Here is a 24,175-nt window from a genome sequence, read left to right as displayed (position 1 = left end):
ATCAAGCTATAAAAAAAATAGCTATAAAAATCATACTACATATCACAATCAGACACTACATCAAGTACTACACAATTACAAAAGAAAAAAGTTACATTTATTCATCAGAGCAGACTGCCTCTGAGCCATCGCACATTCCATGGAGGGGAAGACAAATACTATTCCCTATGTCTTCCCTCCCCTGCTAACAATGCAAGATCACTCTTCCTCTGGAGAGAAAGAGGAGGACATGTTCTTAAAATGTATGTATACTGGCTAACACTGTTTAAATGGCGAGGAGCAAGCCAGACATTTAAGGCCCTGCCAACTTTCACTAAGACCCAAGCTCTGATAACATCACCTGCATTCCTCTGCAGATGAAGAGTTTTGCAAATGCAACGCAAGTTACAAATTCTGCTTTTCTGCTAAAGACTATTTTCTTCTTTCCTACCCACCCAACATAATTTGCCTGACACCACAGCAGCTGGATCCCCCGACACTACAGAGGACAGATCTTTAACAGTGACTACAGGTGGGCAAAGTATCAAGTGAATCTCAGTTTTGAGACTCCTCCAGCAATGCCACACAGCCAAGTGATCTATGTAAGTGAGCAAGCAAATAAGTGCAATTGATTTAGTATGGTGCAGCACTTCCATGGCCCTTGCAAGCAGCACAGCAGTACTTCAGGGCCTTTAACCACTGCTGCACAGTGGTGTCAGCAAACAGAGCTGATGGGACTAAGCCAACCAGAAGCACTTAATTTTAAAGGAAGGAAATAGAGTTTTGAGTATTCATATACAAATGGTATCTGCCCACTTTCTGGAATGAGTTTGCACAGCACATTTCTGTCTCCCCAGGTCTTCTATCACACTCATTACCATAGCATCTGAAAGTGCTGAAAGGTAAATACAACCTCCTTGTAGAAAGGAGGTATGTCCTGCAAATCTCTTCACAGCAGAGAAGGACACTTCACTTGTTAGTGCATGCCTATGTTTCCAAAAAGCTTTAGACAATATTTCTTATCGGACAGTCACACCATTTCACTAACGTGAAATACTTTATTGAAACCACCTTTTTGGAATCAAGGCTTACTCCGACAGTCATACACTGGGCATTCATAGAATTATAAGGCCAAGCTGCCAACAGAAGGCAACTGCTTTTGTCCAGTAACTGCACATCCATTTAAGAGAATGTTAGAAATGCTGGAAGAAAACGTATTTTAGTTCCCCTCTCTTTCCCTCATCATTCATCTGTACTTGGACCTCTCTTTGTCTTTTGATTTCTTAGGACTTCTGCTTCTGTCTGCTTTTTTATCCCAGTCTCTTATTCGGAAGTCCTCTTTGTATTTGTCTTTTTGTTTGCTGTAAGTGTAGTCTCTCTCTTGAGATCGGCTGCGACTCCAATGCCTGTCTTTCTTCTCACTCTTTATCTTCTCTCTACAGCGTTCTCCTTCATGTTTTCTATCAGAATCCTGTTAAAGGAATTGGATGGATATGCAGTTACAGACAAAAGTGAAAAATATACACAGACATGAAGAGAACTAGAAAAGAGTCAAGTATCATTGGTTCCTTAGCTAAGGCTGGTACTACCTGAAATAGGTTCACATCCCTGATGATTTGAAAAAGATAATACATAAAAAACCCCCAGAGTAACTATATGAAGAAGGTAAGTCTACAGTTTTTGTCAGGATTTATGGAAAAAAGCATGGCTGCTAGGCATGCTGCTGCTTGTATTTCCTAAGAAGCTTTACCAAAACTGGTTATACCAGGGATTCAACTCAGATGGATATTATCAAACTCTTCATAAGCACCACACAACCTAGATTTGGATTTTGACTTCTTACGTAAGCAATGCAAGTATTTCCATCATAGGTTTTGGCTCAAGACCCACAGGCATCCCAGTGCTAAGAAGATGCAGAACACTTTTGAAAACCTGCCTGTAATAATCTCTAATGGCCTAAATTTTAGGTTTCAGAAAAATGAATGACACTGTTACAGAGACCAACTACACACACACACATGAAGTACTTCACTTCCTTGAAGCTAGAAGTCCACAAGAAAAGGCACCACAGAGAATCTGATCCTTTTAAATGTACAGTCAAACAGTAACACAAAGTGCATGAGTTGAAATGGAAATAACGAGGTAATGAAAAATAAGTTGTATTTTGCAGACTGATGGGTATGACCCATACAGAAAACACACGAGGATACACTCATACACAGACATAGTAAACTAAGAGAAAATTGGAAAGGGAACAAAGTCATAATATAGATCTCAAGCAGTAGCATGAGCTGTATTCAAAGATATGCTACCAAATCCTATTCATAAACCCACACCGTAGTCCAGCCTCCTGCTCCAGACCCACATCCTGTTACCTACTAAAAGCAAGCCACAACACCGTACCTCTTCTACCCTCTGGAATCAAGTCAAACCGCACAAGATTCAAAAATATATTCTTAACACATCAACACAGAGGCTGAAGATTCAGGAAACATCTGTCAGACTAAGAAAAGGATGAGTCAAAATATACTAAAGAAAAAAAAAAACAGCAAGACAACAGAAAAATGACTCAACATCATGGAAACTATTTGGAAAATAAACCCCCTTCAAGTCATAGCTGGAGCTAGTAGCACAAACTGCAGTTTCAATTGCCAGAACTTCCCATTATAAGACCCTGTTGTCTGTTAATTAAAACCTCTGCCACACTAGGACTCAGGGTGGAAGTTTATGTATGAAGCATGGCTATTGTGGTCTTTGACCAACTAGTTGTGGAAGGTCTGCTGATGTTTTGTTTTGAAGTTCTTACCTCAAATACATTCTAGTATTTCCAAAATAGGGTTAAGGGAAAATGCTTTGTTTGCCTATACTAAAAATGCTACCATTCATAAAAAAGTTTCCCTACTGTTATGCTTTGTGCTGGCCTCAGTATTCACACTGAACATACTATGCCTCAAGAACATGCTTCCTTCCCCTGTTCTTGTACAAGTTCCCCAGATTATGCCCAAATTTTAAACCTAAGGAAAAAAAAAATTTACATTGTATATATGCTAAACAGTATTTGTCAGCTAAGCTGCCTGCAGATTTCATCTGGAAAGGGCCATGCCCAAGATACTCTAAATGAGACTGAGTACACACCGCTCAGTATGTACATACTATACGGTACACACCAACAAGAATGTTCAAGTGCAGACACAGAGAAAAATTCTTCCCAGAAATTCATTTTCACAGCTGCAAGAGGGAACAATGTTGCTTGCCATCAGAGAATAGAAGTAAGCCTCCACTTGTGATTTTGGGCATAAGAAAGCCAAGCTATTTACACTGAAACAGGTAAAGGCGAGCAAAGGAGGAAAGCAGTGGGAAAGAAGATACCAGAATACAGCAGCAGCAGACTACGGGAACAAACCACAGTAGGAGCAGGTGATTAAATCACAAAGAGATAGAGACACAGAAGAGATCGCAGAGTCAAACACTAGAAAATACTTTTCCAGAACCTGGAAACAGCACCAGGAATCCCACTGTCCTCATGTTTTTGTGCTATGAAATCTACTGCTAATGTGTCTCGCAGTCCCCTTGTAACAATTCTAAGGGCTTTACAGACAATAGCTGCCAGTACTTCTTGTACCACCTGCAGGGGTGGAGACATCTGAATGACTTTAAAATGTTCTCTGCTAGTAACACACAACCAGCCAGTTCCACATGTGTGATTTCTGAACCATCAAGAACAAAGATTAATTCCAGAAATATCTGTTTCAAGAATGTTAAAATGGCAATGTAAGTCAGCCAAAAAGACATGAGGAAGTCTACACCAACATTAGTCCAGACCTCTTGTATGTATATGCTCCAATCGAGACTAATTATCTGAACAGGTCCCTCCCCTCCACCCAAAGGATCCCAACTGAATTAGTATACAGTGACAAAAAGACTTGTGTACCACGAATGACTGATAGGGCTCACTGGTGGTACTGAAAAAATTTAATTGCTTATGTTCATGAGAAAAGTTATTTTTAGCATCACAGCAAGAAGTGATGCAATGGAACAACACAATCATGTATGCTCTCTGTAGGAAGAACTTAAAAGGCAGTACTCAAAACTCATACCAAGACATTATTTACTGTGGCTGGAACCTTATCACTTTCTGCAAAGTTGCTAGAAGACAGCTGTTCTCACTCATAAAGCTTGCATTGTTAAAATATTGGGGGTTGTTTTCTTCGTTTTTCAGCTTAGCTCAATTCTCTGAATGCTCACACTTCAATGGTAGTTAACCCTCCACTTTATCATTGCAGATATCATTTCCATGAAATGTCGACACCTTGACTATTCCAAGTTCACAGAAATGACAGAATTCTGACCTGACAGGCAGCAGTGGAACTAATGAAGGACAGAACTTCTGATGATCTCCTCCACAGCCTCAGTCTTACAGCACCGTATGCTTGCACAATTCAGATGCAAGCAAACCTGCATACAGATTTTACACACACACTTCCAAAACAATTAAGGAAAAACAAAAAAACCACCCTCACAAAGAGATTGTGTTTCTGATCCCATATAAGAAAAAGCCAACACACACTGGTCTGGCAAGAAAATGAAAAATAGTTTGCATTCATGAAATGTGGTTAACTAATAGTTTGTGACTGGAAACATGTGAACAACAGGTTCAAAGTGCTGAAGATCTACTTTATGAGAGGCTATATTGCCTCTTCAGGATGTTTTGGCAAAAAGCTGTTCAGACATGCCAAGCTTTAAAAGCCCAGGAAGATTTGGAAAGCCTCTTTCATAAACAGATACTAACACCAGCCTTCGGTATGTTTACAGCTGCTGTATTTTACAGGACTTTGCATGCCATGTCTTCAGTTCAGTATCAGACTTTTTTTTTCCTGGCTTCTCTTATTAGGAGGACAATAAACAGGTATAAAGTTAACGCATGAAGAAACAAGACCTTAGACGTTTTGGTCCTCTTGTCATCCTCTTCATCTTCAGAGTGGTGGTGCTTTTTCTTCTTTTGTTTTTTAGCCAAGTGCGACTGACTTGTTTGAGATTCATCTATATCCTCATCCAGCACAAGGTCATACCTGGCACTGATAGTGTTGGTTAAGGAAAGATCTGTTAGTTAATATCAATAAACAGCAGAACATAAAAGCTCATGAAACAAACAAATCCCTGCTTATCAGACCAGGGTTTACCAAGGCTTCCCATGTACTTCAGTCAGAACAGGATTGTACACATTGAAAAAAAAAATCAGCCCTGCTAAAATGACCAAATTCTGTCCTGTCAAACAGTACAGCCAGGTCCCAATTCTCCTTTCTTTTCTACCTGTGGAACAAGTTATGGTTGTCTTCTCTCTCATGGTCACCACAAGGAGAGTATAATCTCAGAGCATGATTTAGTTAATCTTATGGTCTCGTTCTGGATGCAGCAGGCCCCCTCTGAAACAACTTAAAAATCTGTTATGCCATATGTCATTCCAGGGCTGTAGACTTGAAATGTTATTTACCTGCACACAACATGGAAGTGAAACAGCACATTCTGATTTGACTAAATTCATTGAGGTCATCAAATGAAAAATGCAAAATGCTTAATTCCATCTCAAACACCAAATAATTATATGAAGCAGCAGCAAAACATCCATTTGGCAAGCTTTAAGAATAAGAAGAATTTTCCATGCTGTTTTCATAAACTGTACTTAGTTCAAAAAATACCTTTGACCAGAAAAGGATACTCCTGCTTTGGTTTTACCTTCTCTTTCAGAGAAAGTTTTGAAGGTTTGTCACGTTCCTTTTCGTACTCTTTGAAATCGTCCTTGGTATATCGCCCACCTGTCCACAAAAAAATATATTCAGTTCACTCCAACTAAAAAAAAACAACCAAGAATCATACGTATCATTAAGTTCTGCTTATGAATTTAAGGGCTTTTCATAACCATATACACAGCAGGACACAGTTCCAGAAACAACACTGACATCTGGGTAACAGAGTAGAAGAGAGTAGGACAAGCTGTGATTTTTTTTGTCCTTCTTGCTTGCAGATCCCATGAACAACATACAGCTTTCTCCTCACTCACGTCCAGTGGAGACAACACATGAACAGGATCACAAAGCAGGATTCAGCAGCTGGTTTAGTCCCACTTTGATTACAGGTCCTATGTCACACTACTTAAAATTCTGTTACCATGAAAGCCTACAGACTATTCTCATTATGAAACGACTTTTTTTGCTCAGGGATGCACGAAGGGAATCCTCTGAGACAGCTGCAGTTTAAGAATTCAAATGGAAAACTATAAAAAAAAATTGTCATGTCTTGATTTAAACAGGGGCATGACAGATTTAATTTTCCATCCATTCACCTGAAAGTACCAGCTCACAGATTAACAATCTATTCTACAGCAATGTGCTGCCATCTCACGGTCATAGTTAAAACTGCAATATTAACTGGCTAGGTCAGAAACGGCTACAGAAGGTGGAAGGACAGTCCTTCCCTAGGTCATTTTTGGGGTACCATATGAGAAAAAGAAAACAATACAGGTAGCTTTCCAATATTTAGGACAATTTAGACCTAAGTTACCCAGATAAAGAATAGTTCTCCATGCAGTCAGTTAGTACAGGATGCACTGCAGAGCATGCTATAGATTACAAAGTCATCTCAGCTCTGTGCAGGGCAAGTTCTAGCACCTCAGTGTCCATGACTCGTCCCCAACCTGGAGAAACTGGATGCAAACAATTGAAGGCTGACTGCATTTTTAGGCGAAGACGCACAAGAACATCACCACTGCAATGCACAGTCACCTCTCCAATCCCAGTGTTTTCCTGATGTCTCCAACAACCAAATAACCTCTCCCACCACCTTTTTCCTCCCAAAACATCCTCAAACATCTGAAATTGGGTTTTATAACATACAGCCTGCTATGCAATGTGTGCTTGACCTACAGGAGGTGAAGAGGGGAAATCCCTGGCCTGAATATTGACTTTCTTGTATACATTCAACTGTCACACAATGAATAAAGAAAAGAAACTAGAAAGTAACAATGTACTGCCATATTATTTTGCTAATAAGGAATATCAAAACCCATTACTTTTAAAGCTTGAGAGGAACAAATTATTTAGTGGCAAAAATACATCTGATAAAAAGGTAATTCATGGCAATGCAATGTTAATATGTAAACCCTTCTACTCTTTCTTACAGAGTAAGTGAAGAGCTACCAGCTGTGCTGCTCTATTTATTAGAGTACCAGGAATTTTATATCCCTGAAGATGTGATGATTTAAACTCATAAAAATTCCTCCTATTTATATAATGCTTACAGTTTAGAAGTCACGGCTTATTAAGTTATGAGGGTCAAAGAATTGCAGCTGTACCTACCTTTTCCCTTCCACTTAATCTTTGCAACAGACTGGCTAAAATCTACATGTATCCGTCTGTCATCTATCAGCACATTGTCCATTTTGAAGTAGGCCTTCTCACAGTCTTCCTCCTGATATTAATGTTTCCAGAAAATTTTAAGTCATGATTATTTCATAGGAATATTCACTGAAGAGCTCAATCACAAATTCAACTGCTTAATGGCATACATTTTTTTCTAAAATTACCTAAAGCACAGCAGTTCTTGCATTGTGACATTTCAAAAGAAGTAGTTATGCTTTGTCCAAATGTCAGCATTTCAAATTCCAAGTCTTCAGTTAATTTCACTATTTTAAAAAATTGCCAATCCAGCTACATGTTTGACACGTAATACATTCAGAAAAACAACGAAAAAAGGACAACTAATAAAAGCTCCATTTTAAGCACATAAGTAGACTGAAGAAAAATGAGAACACTTCTCCAGTGTTTTCCAGTTTTCCCTCACAGATTAAGAGAGATTAGCAGATAGAAACAAGAAGCTATGCACCATCAAGAGAACTATTACTGTCAATCTCACAGTAAGAGCATGTTGATAAAGCAAGCATCATTTACAAGCATCATTTATAGGACACTACTGTACACACTGATCTACCTGCTTTCATACACCCTCCTCTCTTTATGCAGCATGCCTCCTTTTTCTCCTAGCATTCATTCTCTTTAACTCTTCAAAGTCCTAATGTGTTCTGGGGAAAAAAAGGGACCTGCTCTCCTCACACTGGTTTCAAGACAACCTAAGAAGTACATATTTGCGTTGCTTTATTGAATAAAGACTTAAATGTTTGCCTCCTCTAGGGCCTACAACTTCTATAACTAAGCCAGTAAGAGAAAAATTAGCTACCCCACGCTTCAAGATTTCAGTGTTTTTCCTTAATAGAAGTATACCAAAAATGAACTTTCATAAGCAGAATCTGCATACAGTGAACCTAAAAAACGTACCTTTTCAAACTCAATGAAAGCATAACAAAGAGATTCACCAGTCTTCCAGTCCCGAATCACTTCACAGCTGAAAAATTGACATGAAATTAAAACATCAGTGCTGTTGGAGCAAAAAATATAGTATAGGCAAGCACTGCTTAAAAGGGAGAGCAACAGTTAAAAAAAAATACCAAACAAAAACCACCACAACAAAAAAAAACAAACCCTTGAAGGTATTATATAACACTTGATTCGAGACCCCTACTGATGTGGGGGTGTCTGCACAGAAAAAATGCATGTGAAATTACTTGAGTAATTATTACACTTAACTCACAAGTGATGAACGTGAAGTGTAAAACTAGGGATGAATTTCTGATTAATGAAACAAAATCTGTTTTCCAACATTACTGTTTGTTATTTTTTGCATTTCACTAATGCAAGACAAGAAATTTCACATTCTGTTTTCTCGGTCATTTTAAGGAAAGTTTAAACAGGCATCAGGTGACAAACTTTCTCTTCTTAGCAAGCACCTCTTCAGCAGCCATCTTATCAGGCAGTTCACTGGGCAAAAATAAGAAGCCTAAAGTATTGAATCAGTAGGCACAAAATGGGAGCAATACAGTATTGCACCAGTATTACTAAACTCTTGTAGTCAGAATTCTCATGTCATATACAGAATGTTGAAGGAGGTCAAACAGGCAACAAGGGCAGGAAATGTGATATTAATGTGAGACTTAATAAGGAGACCCCTCCCCCACGTGTCCCAAGAAAGTGACAAATCAGGATTAGGACAGACAAATTAAAAGATGATCAAGAACCAAAAAAACAAAAAAAAAAAGAAGGGGGGAAGAGAAAAAGGGGAGAATAGAGGAGGGGAAGGGGGGAACAAAAAAGGGGGGGAGGGGGGCGAAGAAACCTAAGGGAGGGGGGGGGAGAAACCTAAAGAGGGGGGGAGGGGGAGAAACCTAAAGGGGGGGGGAGGGGAGGGGAGGGGGAGAAACCTAAAGGGGGGGGGGAGGGGAGGGGAGGGGGAGAAACCTAAAGGGGGGGGGAGAAACCTAAAGGGGGGGGGGAGGGGAGGGGAGGGGGAGAAACCTAAGGAGGGGGGGAGGGGAGGAGGAGAAACCTAAGGGGGGGGGGAGGGGAGGAGGAGAAACCTAAGGGGGGGGGAGGGGAGGAGGAGAAACCTAAGGGGGGGGGGAGGGGAGGAGGAGAAACCTAAGGGGGGGGGGAGGGGAGGAGGAGAAACCTAAGGGGGGGGGGAGGGGAGGAGGAGAAACCTAAGGGGGGGGGGAGGGGAGGAGGAGAAACCTAAGGGGGGGGGGAGGCGGGGGGGGGGGAGGAGAAACCTAAGGGGGGGGGGAGGCGGGGGGGGGGGGAGGAGAAACCTAAGGGTGGGGGGAGGGGAGGAGAAACCTAAGGGGGGGGGGGGGGGGGAGAAAGAAAAAAAGAGGGGCAAAAAAAGGAAGGGGGGAGTAGAAGACAAGGCTATTCAGACAAGCTATGGGAATTCTCTGTAGCAACTATCGGCAAGGAAGAAGGTAGGACAGTTTTGTGTGAGAACCCTCCTTCGTGGATTATTCAGAGAATCTGTCTGAAAGCAAGAATGCAGAAAAGGTACTGAACAAAGAGATAAAGAAAAAAAAAGTAAGAAATCCCTAGGACATCCACAAATCATGCTGGACTTGTAAAAGTGGCAAACAATGCCAATTTCACTCACACACAGAGACACACAGAGACAGTCTAGTGAAGGATCTGGGAGTCTGCAGGCCTGTATGCCAGTACTGCACGAATTTATAGAAACTCAATGCAGAACAGAGTTAGTGTCCATCTGAATAAATAGGACCTACTCAGGAACATCTGAGTAAACCTAGGTGAAGTTCGCTGAAAGAGTCAATATGCTTATGCACAATGATGATTTCTGATGCAGTCTTTTCAAATCCCTCTGGAAATTCTAATAAACTCCTGCACCAAAGGCTTTTGGGAAAACTAAGCAGCAATAGCATAAGAAACATCTCTGCATTGATAAAGATGCAAAAGACCAGGCAAGAGTAAATAGTCATTTCTCACTGAGAAAGTAGATAGGTCAGCAGCAGAGTTTGCTGATGATACCAAATCGTTAAAGGTGGCAAAAATAAAGACTGAAAAAACTGCAGAAAGTTCTTAGGAGACCAACTGAACAGCAAAATAGCAAATGATGTTCAATGTAGAGAAATGCAACAAGATGAGCATGGGGGGAGGAAACCTAATTGTGCATTGTGAAAAAAAAAATAGCTTTAGCATTGACTACAAAAGCAGTTGAGAACAAAGCAGAGAATACCATTGTGCCACTGTAAATCTGTAATTTCTTTAATACAGGGTGCAATTCTGGTCCTCTCATCTTGAGATGAAACAAAAGAAGAGAAAAAGGTTGAGAAACGGGAAACAAGGTAAGGAAAATTCCTCTACAAAGCATGAGTGTAGGATAGTACTCTTTGCAAGAAAAAAAAGATGACTTTGGAGTACAGGATATGGAGGTGTAAGAAAGTAGGTTTCACTGCCCATCATGTCTTTTGATACCAGTACCAGGAGGAATCAACCAAAACTGCTAGGAAGTTCAAAACTGAAAAAAGGCAGCAGGCATGAGAAACACCTTAACAAAGAGTATATTGGATGCCAGAAATGTTTGTCATTTTTTCCCAAAACATACATACTCCCATGCAAAACAAAAACCCAGAGACTGTATCTCGCTCATGTAGCATCTGAGATAAAAACTGCTGAAAGGAGGGAGAGGACGGGGGGCTGGGGAGAGTATCATATGCTTTCCTTGTTCCTATACTTCCCTAGGCTTTCAGTTAAAACCACTGCTGGGACAGGATACTCATCTAGCTAGATCCGACTTCCTATCACCATTGTTGTGGTCTCTATCCAAACACATGCAGGCACAGCATAAACCTCCAGAGATACTGGAATACTACCTAACAGCCAAACCTAAATAGACTGGTGGGAATCAAGTTCAGTTTCAACAAAGAAGGTTTTCTTTATTATTTTACAATAATTACCTTTTAATGGGACCAAATCGTGAAAATATTATCTCTAGGTCTTCATCTGTGGTCACAGGATTCAGTTTACAAACAAACAGCACATTTTCTGGTGGCTTGACCTCTGCATCTGGTAAGTCTCCCACCTATGGCAAACAGAAAGAGACCTTTGTCACTTCTGCCTAAAGCTCTCTACATTTTATTGCCACAAGCACACTGGCAACACATCTCTCAGATGATCTCAGACACATTCCTATCACAAAATCAAAAAATTAATAAAATACTTTTCCTACTCAATGTCACAAAAAAGTGTTTTCCATAGTACCTAAAAACAATTATCTATTTGCAATTCCACTACTAGGAATTCATGAAAGTCACAAACACTTTCTACCTCACTTTCCCTGTTATAACAAATGCACAGTTCTAAAAGGTCGAAGTGTACATTTAGAGCCACTCTGTTACAAAAATAAAAATGGACTGGATCCATTCCTTCACCTCTGTCCCCAAGATCAACTCGCCTTTCCTTGAAATCTTGCAACAGCTAGGATAAACTTAAATTTAAGATAGCTTGATAGCAAATTCAGTTACACAGGAAAATGCAAATACACATACTACCTCCTGTTGAACTGTAGCACTTCTTTTTAAAACCTGAACAAAAGACTAATGATATTTAATTTATCTCCATCTTTTACTCAATATGCTAATAAAAAGGTAATGCACATTAGTTTGCTAGCATAAAGAAGTAAAATAACACAAGAAGCAGATTCCACAAAAAAGAACACAAAAGGAGTTTGAGCACCTGACTCTCAGAGTTTACTGTTTCAACAAAAGAATAGTGGAACTAATAGTTGGGGTTTTTCAAATCAGTGAAACTAGCAGCACACTTAAGTTTTTCATCTCTTTAGCTTATAGAGCATAGCTCCCTATTGCATGCTACCCAGCAATAGTCACTGAAAATTACTGTATTGGCTCACATACCCCACTTGCCTTTTTTAGCTAACCTTAACTTTATCTGGAAAACACGTCATCAGCCCCACTGCTGCTGCAGCAAAACAAGAGCCCAAACCAGCCGATCTTCTGCAACACTGTGGCCACATCTGGACTGAGCTTGGTATTAGCCTCTGCTGCAAACTATTCACCACAAATTTGAATTTGGTAGTTGTAAAGAAGTGTGATGGATTCACCCATCGTTCAACAGTGTATGTGCACTTTTTCCTTTTTTTTTTAAAAAAGACTTCAAAGCCTATTCACAATTTTTGTTACTATATGGAGTTTACAACTGCCAGCAGTTACCAAACATTATATTTAAGAAGGAAGAACATAAAGTTAACCAATGTTAAATGCAACTAATCCCACAGAAGGAAGACTGCCATTACACACATGAATAATGCAACCTCAATGCCACTATATGTACTGGGAAGAGATTATCACAAATTAGCTCAGCTCTCTCCCACACATGCTAAACCTTTTCCAGGACTACATATATACAGCAGCATATTACATATATTATGTTTTTTAACTGCATGTATTTCTAGCAAGTTTTTATAAAGCCTCCACTGGTCCACTCTTAATCCTGGCTTTGAAAATGAAATATCACCTGTTTTATCAGAAAACCACCTCCAGTGCTCATGCTCAATCCTTTTCAATGTACCACAGACATTTAATAGCACAGATTCTGAGCCATGACATCATCATCAGATAAGCAATTTCAAGACAAATAGTACACGTTCTCCTATACTTAATATAACATGCACACACAGGAATAACATCTAAAAGGCAAATACAGAAATATGTTCACCATTTCCAGAAGAATGGCACGAGTTTTTGCTTCTTTTTCTGCCTGAACTTCTTCTATTTCATCTGCAGACCGTCCTTTCAAGTCATCAATTTCTTCATCTGCTCCTATTCTGCCACTCTGAAAAATGAAGGAAAAAGCTATTTATTACCAAGCCATGGCCAAAAATTCTTTCTCACTTTGCAAATATTACTTGGATGACCTCCCCCCTCAGCCCCCAAGACATGAAAAATGCTTAAGCACTGCATCTCTGCAGAACTGGGCTTTCATTCTGTTCTTTCCACTTAGATTTAAAAGAGAGGGAAAAGATGTTATCCTCATGTTTCAGGCACTATGAACTACATATGAACTTTCAGGCCCAATTTGAACCATATTCAGTTAGATAAATTCTTTTATACTCCCATCTCATACTCAACATCTCACCACAAGTGTCAACTCATTTCTAATCTAGATAGCTCCTACCAGAAATGACGATAATGAACACTGCAAATATCTGGGGCGTCTAATAAGACTCAAACATTAAAAATCACAACAAGAATTTTATTTTCACACATCTACATCTAGGCAGGATTTGAGGATTAATTTTGTCTCCTCATCAGCATCTCTAGAACACTGCCCTTCTTACAGACATTTCTACACCAAAAGGTGTATCTTCAGACAGGCTATGGCAGAAGAAAACCAAGTTTTCAAATCTCTACACAGTTGGCAGTGAGCTATTAAATTCCTTATACTGTTTAACTTATCTGAAGGTACATCAGAGATTAACCACAGTGCAGACGTACTATGAAAGCCTTATTCCAATCTTGTAATTATATCTATTAATGTTAAAAATTAACAATATTCTGTATAGTCAATTTATTCACTGCTTGAAACACAAGCAGTTTCCACACAAGGAGATAATCTCACATAGCAACTTCCATAACTGTATGCTATGAGTAAATTATGAATTATTAATTATATTTTTAGCAAATTCCTTCTGTTTGAACAAATACACCACAACAGTATCCATGCTTGCAGATATAACTCAAAGAATGAGCAAGATTACTTCCACTGAAGCACAGACTATTTCACATTTAAAAGTGCTTACTGCTGTTTTCCTTTAATATTATAAATGTTACGTTATATTTTGTCTTCTACCAGAGTATACAGAAAACAAGTAATGCCAAAGGTGAAAATTCTGAGTGTTCTGCTTATCTACACTGTAATTAGAAAACTAAAATACAGCTTTCCAATCTAACTCCACTATAGTCAAAGGGGAGAGCACCCATGTCACCCTTTTATCCTTTTCTTGAAAGATTACACAGCCATATTTGATTAAACACAGCAACGGCCCCAAATAGCAGACAAGCATTTGGCATATTGGAACTCAAGCTAATGTAGTAGAAGAGCATCTCTTATCCTCCTATGCTAAAAACGTGTAGTTCTTTTAGGATATAGATTTGACAGACAAAGTCTTAAGACAGAATTCTTATTTTGACCAAGGCTCTGCTGGCCACTAATAGGGATAAATTTAATTCTTTCTTCCAACTTTTCCCCAAGAAGCTATCATGAACACTCACATCTAGCTGTTCCTTAGTAGGTTCTGGTGAGCGATCAGGAATAGACAAGCCAGGTGGATCTTCAAATGGATCATCTAAAATTACTGTATGATTTATCCTTATAGAAAACAAAACCAAGACTAGCATCAGTCACATGCAAATAAAACTCTCTTTACCCAAGTAACAGGAAACCAGCCCCACTGATTCTGTTTATCCCAAACAGCCAAACATACTGTATGTTTGTAAATACCAGTAGTACTGATGCTTTTGCAAAGGCAACATAGTTGCACATTTTCTTACATAGTTGTTCATTTTAGTACCTGCTTATTTTACCAATAATACTGGAATAAAAGAGTATTTAAGATATCATGTACAGGTCACCTGACATCACTATATTAATCTAGCTTCCAAAAAAGATGAATTTGTTTAATTATAATGTATTCCTCAAAAAGGGAAGTTAAAAGCAGTTGCACCTGATATCTTGATACGGGATAAAATCCTTATCTACAAAGGTTTCGTTAATTGTCTTCAATACATCCATGCCTTCTGTCACTTCTCCAAATACTGTATGCACACCATCAAGGTAATCCAGGTTTTCCCCTGTAGTAATAAGAAACTACAAGAGAGATACAAAACCAGTAACAGTAAATAGGAAAATTCAGGGCTTGAGTTTTACCTTAGGAGAGGTACAACTCTCACTGAAATCAGTAGGGCAAAACCAACTCTTCCTGACTTCTGCAGGAGAAGGTTAGTCTTCTTGCAGCAGTTCTGAGAACACGGTGAGGAAACCTACAGCTCACAGCCACTGCCTGAGGAAGGGAGGCTCTCTCATGTAAGTCGCCCTCCACATGAGCTTGCAGCTCCGTCTCGTTGGACCCTTCTGTGAATTGGTTTGACTCACCAATCTGGCAGAAAACCAGACCACCAGAGGAAGAGCAGACAGTTATCTCTCAGGTAGGTTTGTTGAGCAAGATCAGCAAAGGTCGTGAGAGGCCTCACTGCTGATGAAAGGGAGAGGACAGGAAGAGCAAGGCTACGCTTCTGGGCAGCAGTGAGCTGTGAGCTGAGCTCAAATCACCTGCTCATCAAACTGCATTCGGCAGGTGCATTTTCACAATTTTGGCAAAAGCTTCCATAGTTCTACCTTCACCTAATTCTGTCCAGACTTTTCTCCTTCCTTCCCTTGTATCACAAATTTTTACTTCCCCAAAAAACAGATGCAGTAGCATTGAGAGGAGAACTAGAACACAGTAGCATTGACTGATACCAGCTGAACACTTGGTAACAAATTAAAGATGGATGACACTTGGTAACGAACAAAGGAGGAAGAAGCAGATACACACAGATAACAGAACATAACCATTACATCCACGCTTTACAATCTGACTGGTAACATCTCACTCCTCATTCTCTGCAACACAGTTAAGACTGGTTAGTATTTGCTAACTTGCAGCTGCATTATATTTGCAAGCCAATTCCATGTAATTCCTTACAGGAATTTTTCTTTCCCAAGGAAGAAGCTGCAATAAAGTTCCCATAATTCCCATATACCTGTGTATACGCTAGCAGGCTGCATTCTTAAGTATAAATACAAATGTGAACTCTTCTTCCTTAAACCCCCCACCCCATTTTATACATACAATGCAGTGAAGCAGCAAAATTAACTCCATATATTACAAGCTCTAGCTGGAATAAAACCATAGTTTTTTTTAAATTGCTCTAACCTCCTCTTTTTTAAATTAAAACATATGGATATTACAAGTTGTGCTGGTTTCAGCTGGGATAGAGTTAACTGTCTTCCTAGTAGCTGGTACGGTGCTATATTTTGAGTTCAGTATGAGAACAATGTTGATAACACTGATGTTTTCAGTTGTTGCTAAGTAGTGTTTAGAATAAAGTCAAGGATTTTTTAGCTTCTCATGCCCAGCCAGCGAGAAAGCTGGAGGGGCACAAGAAGTTGGGAGGGGACACAGCCAGGGCAGCTGACCCAAACAGGCCAACAGGGTATTCCATACCATGGGACGTCCCATTTAGTTTAGGAACTAGATTTAGGAACAGTTTCCTTACTTTTCACTTCCATTTAACTACTGGACTTTTTCCTGCCCATTCTATAGATTAGCAAAATCACATCAAGGTTTTAATAGAAATGAATAAACACGGGAAAAATAAGACAGAGGACTGAATGCTAACAAATAAAATTTATAACATTAATCTAGGACAGGATTTGAATCTGACCATTTTAGTCTCTTTCTTGTCTGTAACCAAATACACACTGGCATCAGCAATGCTATGCAAAATACTTATCTGATCTATGGCTGGTTTTTTACACACCTTCTGACCACATTACAAGATGACGCTATTGAGATGACACTGTCTTTGTTATGTCTCTTTTGTAAATTCAAGGAATTTTCATTTTAGTTAGTCAGATGTGTACCAAGGCTTTCCAACACTGTATGCTGACCTGTGATCCATGCTGATCATTGCCATTGTTCACCATTGACACGGTTCCCTTCTTCTTGTGCTTAATTCTTGGCACTTTTTCCGCCTCAAAGAATCTAGCTTGATCACCGTACAGTTGACTGAAAACATAACAAGTATGTTACAAGCCAAAGAAATTTTAAAAAGTGAGCTAAACCAATGCTGTAAAACAGTAAATAAAACACCTTAAAAACGTTTACAATGGCATTCAGATAAAACCAGATTTTACATTGCATCCATGCACCATTTTTATGGACCTGTACACTTACATTAATTCACTTTGTATTCCAGGGAACAACAGATTTTTCTCTGAGGCATTTCACAGAGGCGGGGGGGGGGGGGGGGGAGCAGGGAAAGGTATATTTGTATTTTTTAACTGCAGTATATAACATTTTTCTAAGGCACGAAGAGAATACAATTTTGATAAGTAGGTTCCATCAAAATATGTTAATCCACACTGTAAAAATGTAATAGTTTATGCCAAAAATTTCTCTTCCAAGATAAATGGAAAGCCACTAAATCTACATGTAAACTCAGTTTATCATACAGACAGGACTGCATACAGTAATTTGAGATACACGGGATATGGCAAATTGTTAAATTCTTTGTAATTTTTTAAGTTTAACCCTGGTATCACTCGTTTTATCACACTCCGTAACTGACAGAGGCATAGTCAATACACACATTTGCTCAAATTTAAGGACAGTGTTGTGTTTGAAAGCCTCTATGAAGAGAGGATTCAAATTAAACTTTGCCTGTATCAGTTTCCTGGGTATCAAGAACAGAAACTCCAATTTCATGGACTTCAGCAGTAATGAAGAGGCAGAAGAGACAAACTGCCATTCCCCACACTAGTAGCAGAACAGAACCTGCCACTGTCATCACACTGTACTTCCCTACCTGCCATACCTATGAGCCCCAGAAGACCAATCCTTATAAAACAGCAGAATATCAAAATAAACTTGATCTACCTGTGTGCAGAAACAGCTCAGGTCTGTCAAGTTTACCTACATAGACTTGCATCTGCTTAGCCACAATTATACTGCTTCCAGGATCACCAGAGAGGTGATCTGTGTGTTCAAGTTTTTGTATTTAAGAGACTCTGACAGACCAGACTTACAAATGTCAACACTGGTCTAGCAACACTGTCTCTGTTCAAACTGAGCTATTTATCTCTGTATACTGTGTTCCCCAGCACTCCAGGTCTAGTTCTGCTCTGCAATTTTAATTCTACTTTTAATAACAATTTCAAAGGAATCATATAGAACATATGCACTTTGCTAACTTCCTTCCTAGTTGTTTGAATTTATTCAACTTTTATGTGCATGACCACTGAAAACATCTTAAACAAGGAAGAACAGTGATTTCCTTATACACATTCAACATGACCAAAATGAACTGAAGTGAATTTTTAGAACCACAGGATTACTTTCTTACACACAGAGGAAATCAAGTATAGTCTCTATATTCCCCGCCTGCTCAGTTAAATACATTTTGTTACAAACCCAGAAGTAATAACAAACTGTTAATGATTTTGCCTTCTACAGAGCACTTAGTTACGATAATTAAAAAATCAAACCTATAGTTATTTCCTAACTTTTAAATAAACAGAAATTTATGTAAAACTTGTTAGTTGTAACTTCACCTCCAAGGTCAGAGATCAAATACTGTCCAGAAAAAAAACGTGAACGGCCAAAGGCAGTGTAGGAAATAAAAAGGTATTTAGGTATGACAACCAAAGAATCTCGTGCATCAACATTTTTACTTCCCATCAGTAATTCTGCCCCAAGAGAGCTGAAGACAATCTAATCGGAAGCCCTATTCCCCTACACAACTTCTCTGTCGATGAAGTAACACAGAAGTTTTACTTACCAAAATATGGATTCCCCTCCACGGCCAGTTCCCATGGGGTCGCCGGTTTGTATAATAAAATCCCTCTGTCGCAAAGCAGAATACATAAGATATTGCTTTCATGTTTGTGAAGTTAAACCAACAAAAAAATAAGGAATTGAGAATACTCACCTGCACATTATAAATAAGACAGTAGTTGTAGTACTTGACTTTGCAGAGCTTCAGAAAATTCAGACAAGCTGCAAGAAATTACAACCACATTTACTAAAGAAAGCCCCCGACGCAGGAAGTACAGATATAAGATATCCCGTTCAGTGCGTAGAAAAGTGTTTTTGGAGCAGACCGTGTTAAGACTTACCAGCGCGCAACCTTATCCACGCTGTGAGAAATGCTCTTCTAAGGAGAGGTAACGCTTCCTCCCTCCCTAGAGCCTAGCGATTCAAGGAACCCTGAACGCAGCCAGCTACAGGGAAACGCACGCTCTTTTTTTCCTCCCCGGTTTCTTTCCAAACACCCGCGGTCACACTCGCACTTAGAACAAAACCCAAGCTTCCCAACAGCAACCGATGCTCCCGAGTACTTCGACCGCCGCAGCAGCTGCCGCAGGGACGGCTGCCGGGCGGGAGAAGGCGGGCCGCTGACTGCAGCCGCCCGCTCGGAGCCCGCTCCCTCAGCCGGCCGCCCCGGCACCTCACACACCGCCCGTTGCGACAGCCCCAGCAAAGGGCCCGGCTCGCCACCAGGGGCGCGGCCGGGGCCGGGCAGCGCCGAGGGGAGCCCGGCGCTTGGGCGGGCAGCGGCGGCCCCTCTCCCCTTCCCCGAAGCGAGGGAAAACCTGGGGAGGCGTCCCAGCCGCCGCAGCCGCGGCTGCCCCGCCGGGAGCGGCAGGGAAGCCAGCGGCGCGTCCTCGCCACAGCGGCGGCCGGGAGCAGGGCCGGGCGGGTAACAACCCCCACCTCCCGGCCCAGCTGCCGCCGCCCAGGGCGGCCGCCGCCCCCTTTCTTTACTCGGGGCCTCCACCTGCCCGCGCAAGGGGCAAAGCCGCGACCCCCCCCCGGCCCCGCCCGCCGCGCTCCTACCGCGGGGCCGCTCCTCCGTGTACAGGTCGATCACCAGGTCGCCCAGCGTGGTCTCCAACAGGACGGCCATGGTCGCCACCCGCCTCCCCGGGGCGGAGCGGAGCGCAGCGGCCCGCCGGCGCTGGGCCGCCCTCTGCCGGCGCGGAGGAGGAGCTGGCGCCGAGGCAGCGCGGCCCCGCCGCCCCCCCGGCAGGCGGCGGGCTGTGGGGAGGGCGGGCGAGGGGCCTCGGCGGCCCCGCCAGGCGCCCTGAAGGCGCAGGGAGAGCTGCCCGCCGCCCCTCCTCGGGGCTGCAGGTCCCCACAAGCGCGTCGGCCTCGCAGCGGGACGAGCCCCGGAGCCCAGCTGGCTGCCCGCAGACACCCCTCCCCCCCTCCCCCCCGGAGCAGCCTCCTCAGGCAAAATACACGTTTTGAGGCTGACCACGCAGCTTTTTGAGCGTGGTGCCCGCTGAGGGGTGTGCGTGCTTATTCTACAGAGTCAGAGAAAACCAGTTTTACCTCATAAAAAGTGATACGCAGTCCCAATACTTGCCTTGAGTGCAGGGTCACGACACAACCTGTAGTACTGCAGGCGACACTGAGAGGACAGACAAGCAAAGAGAATTTATTCCCTTCTAGTTGATGCCATAGCGTGTTCTTGGGCTTCTGTGTTACAGCTGAACTCATCTAGAGGCTCCTGGCCTTCAAAACCAGGGATCCTGCTCCCCTGCGCAGAGAGCTTCCACCGCGGGCTGTGCCGCCTTCACCTCTTTCCGGATCACGCTCTGGTACTCGTCACACAACGAGTCGATTCAAGTCACTAATCTGTTGGAAAGCAATTTTTTATTGCTGCATTTGTTTTCTGCCAGATTAGTGACCTGAATTGACTCCCAGTAAAAGGGAACCAGTGACGGGGAAGGGCGGGGGGCGGGAGCAGGAATGTGCAGCTGGGAGTACAGAGGTGCGTATAGGTTGGTAAGAGCACAATCTCCTCTTTAAGTAGCAGTAAGAATAATATCGGATCACCACATTATATTAGAGCAACTTTATAAATAGCCAAGCAGCAAATTTACCCACTTTCTTCTCATCACTATCCTGCTGCGTGATGGTCCTGGAGATACAGTGGGGTGGTCCTGGGACCAAGATTTGCACTGCAGGGAGTTGTATTCTGCCTCCACAGTGTGCTAGTTTTCCAAGCTGTTTCTGCTATCACCCAGCGTTTTGTTTTTGTGAGCTTACTTCCAGTGTGTACATCAATCCTGCATTGATTCAAGGCTGGTTTTAAGCCATCCTGTATGGCAGTTACAGATAGAAGAAAACACTATAGCACACATTACATTTATTACTCCAAAACTTTAGGAGGGATGTAAACAGTGCGTCAGTTTTATGCAAGCCTGTGCTGGCTGAAGTTTAACTATTTACTTGCTACTTTAAGAACTCTTACTTTGCACTTTAGTGAGAAAGCATACCAGTAACTTAGGCCATGCTTTTATCACTCTTTTTAGTCATGAAAGAAATTAAATGATAATTTCCTTATTCTTTCTACTGGCTTTTGCCTTCTAATAACCCATGCCTATAATGAAGTTTCAAAGAAAAAAATGGCTTTTCACAATCACTTTAAAAAGTCAGAAACATCAGTTCCAACTTAAATATAAAACCACTGAAATACAGCCCTTCTGGCGCACTCAGCAGCTCCAGCAGTAGTCAGTCTCCGTACAAAATAATACTTTAAAATGTTACATATTTTAATAGTTATGTCAGGACACGTTCACTAGTAGACTAGAGGAGCCTTAGGAGGCGTGTGTCTGAGCCAAAAGGGAAAACCCTCTTATGCTCCCAGTCTGTCCCAGCACTGAGTAGTTATTGTATCACCCAAGGACAGATCACTTGTGAAACTGATCACAAGTTATTTAGTTATCACAAGGAATTTTACCATTTATGTTAAATAAAACTTTTATGACATCTGTTGTGCTGTGAGACTGATGAAAGCTTTGAAATTTGGGGAAAACAGAAGTATGTTGAAAGCATTTTTAGTGCATAATTTTTGCAGTTTTAATTAAGTTCCAGGAGAATAAAAAGAAAGGAAGAAAGAGGATTCAGGAAAAGGGGGTGCAAAAGATTGGGAGAAAAAGGAAAGAACGATGGAAGCAAAAAGAGAAGGAAAGCATTACTTGGTAGATAGTTTACCAGGAAACTTGCAAAAGGAGAGCGTCAAAAAGGAAGAGGCATTCATCTCCTATTCCATTGCAGTGGGATGCTAAATTCCTCGAGGTCAGCTGAGAACCAAGCCTGAACTTTGCTGAATCTATAAATTCTGCAGGTCAGCGATCCTTGCTTCTCTGTATTTTTATGTATTAATTAATTATGCCTCTGGTACGCTTTTTAAACATTTTAATCATTAATCTAATACACAAAACACTGCAGTATTGCAGCTTGCTTTTGCTCATCTAGGATTCACCAGCCCTGTTGGGAGGTAACCCCACCTCTGATATACGCACAGAGCGCAACTCATAGTTAGGAATTTATGTAATTTAAACTTCCTCCCACCAGCACATGCAAATGACTGCAAGTACCAACAAAAGCTGCATTCTTGTAGCTGCCATCCTATCCCTGAAGGCTCTTGCACATCCCTTAGGAGATTCAGCAAAATGTCTGGTTTGGGAGCTGAGTTACCACGTAGTTTTCTGCCTTGTGAGACTGCACAGTGAACAGACCCTTTACCCATTTCTTTCAATTTACCAAACACAACAGATTAAAAAAATAAAAATCTTAAGGACAGATCTAAGAGAAACTAGGTAAACTAGGTGGTGGTAAAGAGAGGTGGTGGAAATAAAGGCTTCAGAGTTTTTATCCCTGCTTCTGTTACTGACTTGTGTGATTACAGAGAAGGCAGTTAATCAGCTTTATTTTTTCTCTTCTCTAAAATAGTACTAACTACTGATAATACATGTGTTTAGGGATGAAATATTTGAGGTTTTCATGGGATGTGTCTGAAATATACTTCACAATATATGACTCTTTTAGGCCTCATTTTTCAAAGCCTTGGATCTTGTGCCAGATGTTTATACCAGTGTCTCATGAGTGCAAACTGCATATAAAATACCAGGTTTCTGTGGGTTTTATGATTTATGTTCACTATCAACCAAGCAGGAGTCATAGAGCAATATAAAATCAGGCTACAGATTGCATCAACAGGACAGTTAACTTATTGCCCTGCCCTGGCTATATTAAAACCTCCCCAGACAAGTTGTTGAGATGTTTGCCACCCTTACCGTTAGAAAGTTTTTTGTTAACTGATAACAGCCATCTCGCTCGTTGCAAATAAAGCAGTTTTTATCTTCATATCCACCGAGGACTTGGGAGATCCAGGTTGTTTCCTTTCTCTTTGCCCGAGACTTCTGTGGGCTTTGACTGCCGCTGTTAAGTTTCCCTCCTCTTTAAAACATTGCCTTGTGCTTTCTTCCTTTCTGATGGCTCTTTCTGCTCTCCCCCGGAGCCCGCTGCCTGCTTTTGCTTTCAAGAAACCTTTCTTGACGCGTGGTGCTCAGAACTCTCAGCCCAGCACCACTCCGGCCAGACAGCCCTTGCCATTTGCAGGCAGAGCAGAGGGACGGCTGCGGGTGTCTTACGGGCGTGAAGGCAGTAGGTCGGTCTGAGAAGCCAGTTCATAAATAGTAGGAATTATTAGCATTGGCTATATGGGTAATTCTCTTATTATGCAAAGCGCTTTCAAAGGCAGTGATCATCTATTAACGGTAACGGGCGTTTGCAGGAGCAGGCGGGTCTCCGCGCGTTATTCTGCAGCGCCTGGCTCGGCATCTCGCAGCGGTCGCAGGAGGGCACAAATTCAGCCGTTTCTCTCGCTAAACTTTTGCCCCTCTTCCAAAGGAAAAAAAAAAAAAAAAAAAAAAAAAAAAAAGAGGTCGTTCCCGAGCCGACACCCGCCCTCAGCGGGGAGCTGGCAGGATGGCCTGGCCCAGAGACAAAGCCGGCGTTATGGGTGCCCACCGGCGGGGAGCGAGGCGGCGGCCCGGGGCCCGACCACCGGGGCCCGACCACCGGGGGCCGACCGCCCCGGCCCGGCCCCCTCCCACCGCCTCCCCCGCTTCCTCCCGGCCCGGCCCCGGCCCCGGCCCCGGCCCCGCCCCTG

General features: G+C 41.7%; 1 protein-coding gene and 1 long non-coding RNA gene across 2 annotated transcripts; both read right to left on the bottom strand.

Annotated features, from left to right (window-relative positions):
* Positions 1–1,023: 1,023 nt before the first annotated feature.
* On the bottom strand, positions 1,024–20,151 carry PPIL4 (peptidylprolyl isomerase like 4). Its single transcript, XM_049800283.1, has 13 exons — positions 20,047–20,151; positions 19,139–19,206; positions 18,989–19,053; positions 17,100–17,217; positions 15,112–15,254; positions 14,660–14,756; positions 13,104–13,220; positions 11,327–11,451; positions 8,307–8,373; positions 7,332–7,443; positions 5,696–5,792; positions 4,916–5,054; positions 1,024–1,450 (listed from the first exon to the last, which is right to left on the bottom strand). The coding sequence occupies exons 1-13, from the start codon at positions 20,114–20,116 to the stop codon at positions 1,226–1,228; spliced, it is 1,443 nt and encodes a 480-aa protein (XP_049656240.1). The 5' UTR covers positions 20,117–20,151; the 3' UTR covers positions 1,024–1,225.
* A 433-nt stretch (positions 20,152–20,584) lies between these two features.
* On the bottom strand, positions 20,585–24,124 carry LOC126038506 (uncharacterized). Its single transcript, XR_007506009.1, has 3 exons — positions 23,298–24,124; positions 21,103–21,316; positions 20,585–20,850 (listed from the first exon to the last, which is right to left on the bottom strand). It is a non-coding gene; the product is annotated as an uncharacterized LOC126038506 (long non-coding RNA).
* Positions 24,125–24,175: the final 51 nt, after the last annotated feature.

Source organism: Accipiter gentilis, chromosome 5, assembly GCF_929443795.1.
Source record: "Accipiter gentilis chromosome 5, bAccGen1.1, whole genome shotgun sequence".
In the NCBI taxonomy this organism is placed as follows: Eukaryota; Metazoa; Chordata; class Aves; order Accipitriformes; family Accipitridae; genus Astur; species Astur gentilis.
This window is presented reverse-complemented; position numbering and strand designations above follow the sequence as displayed.

Excerpts from the sequence above, each read along its gene's own strand:
- PPIL4 (XM_049800283.1), bottom strand. The coding sequence starts at position 20,116 with ATGGCCGTCCTGTTGGAGACCACGCTGGGCGACCTGGTGATCGACCTG. Across the intron at positions 19,207-20,046 it reads CACGGAGGAGCGGCCCCGCG|CTTGTCTGAATTTTCTGAAG; the intron begins GTAGGAGCGCGG and ends AATTTCTTGCAG. Across the intron at positions 11,452-13,103 it reads GTGCCATTCTTCTGGAAATG|GTGGGAGACTTACCAGATGC; the intron begins GTGAACATATTT and ends TGTTTGCCATAG.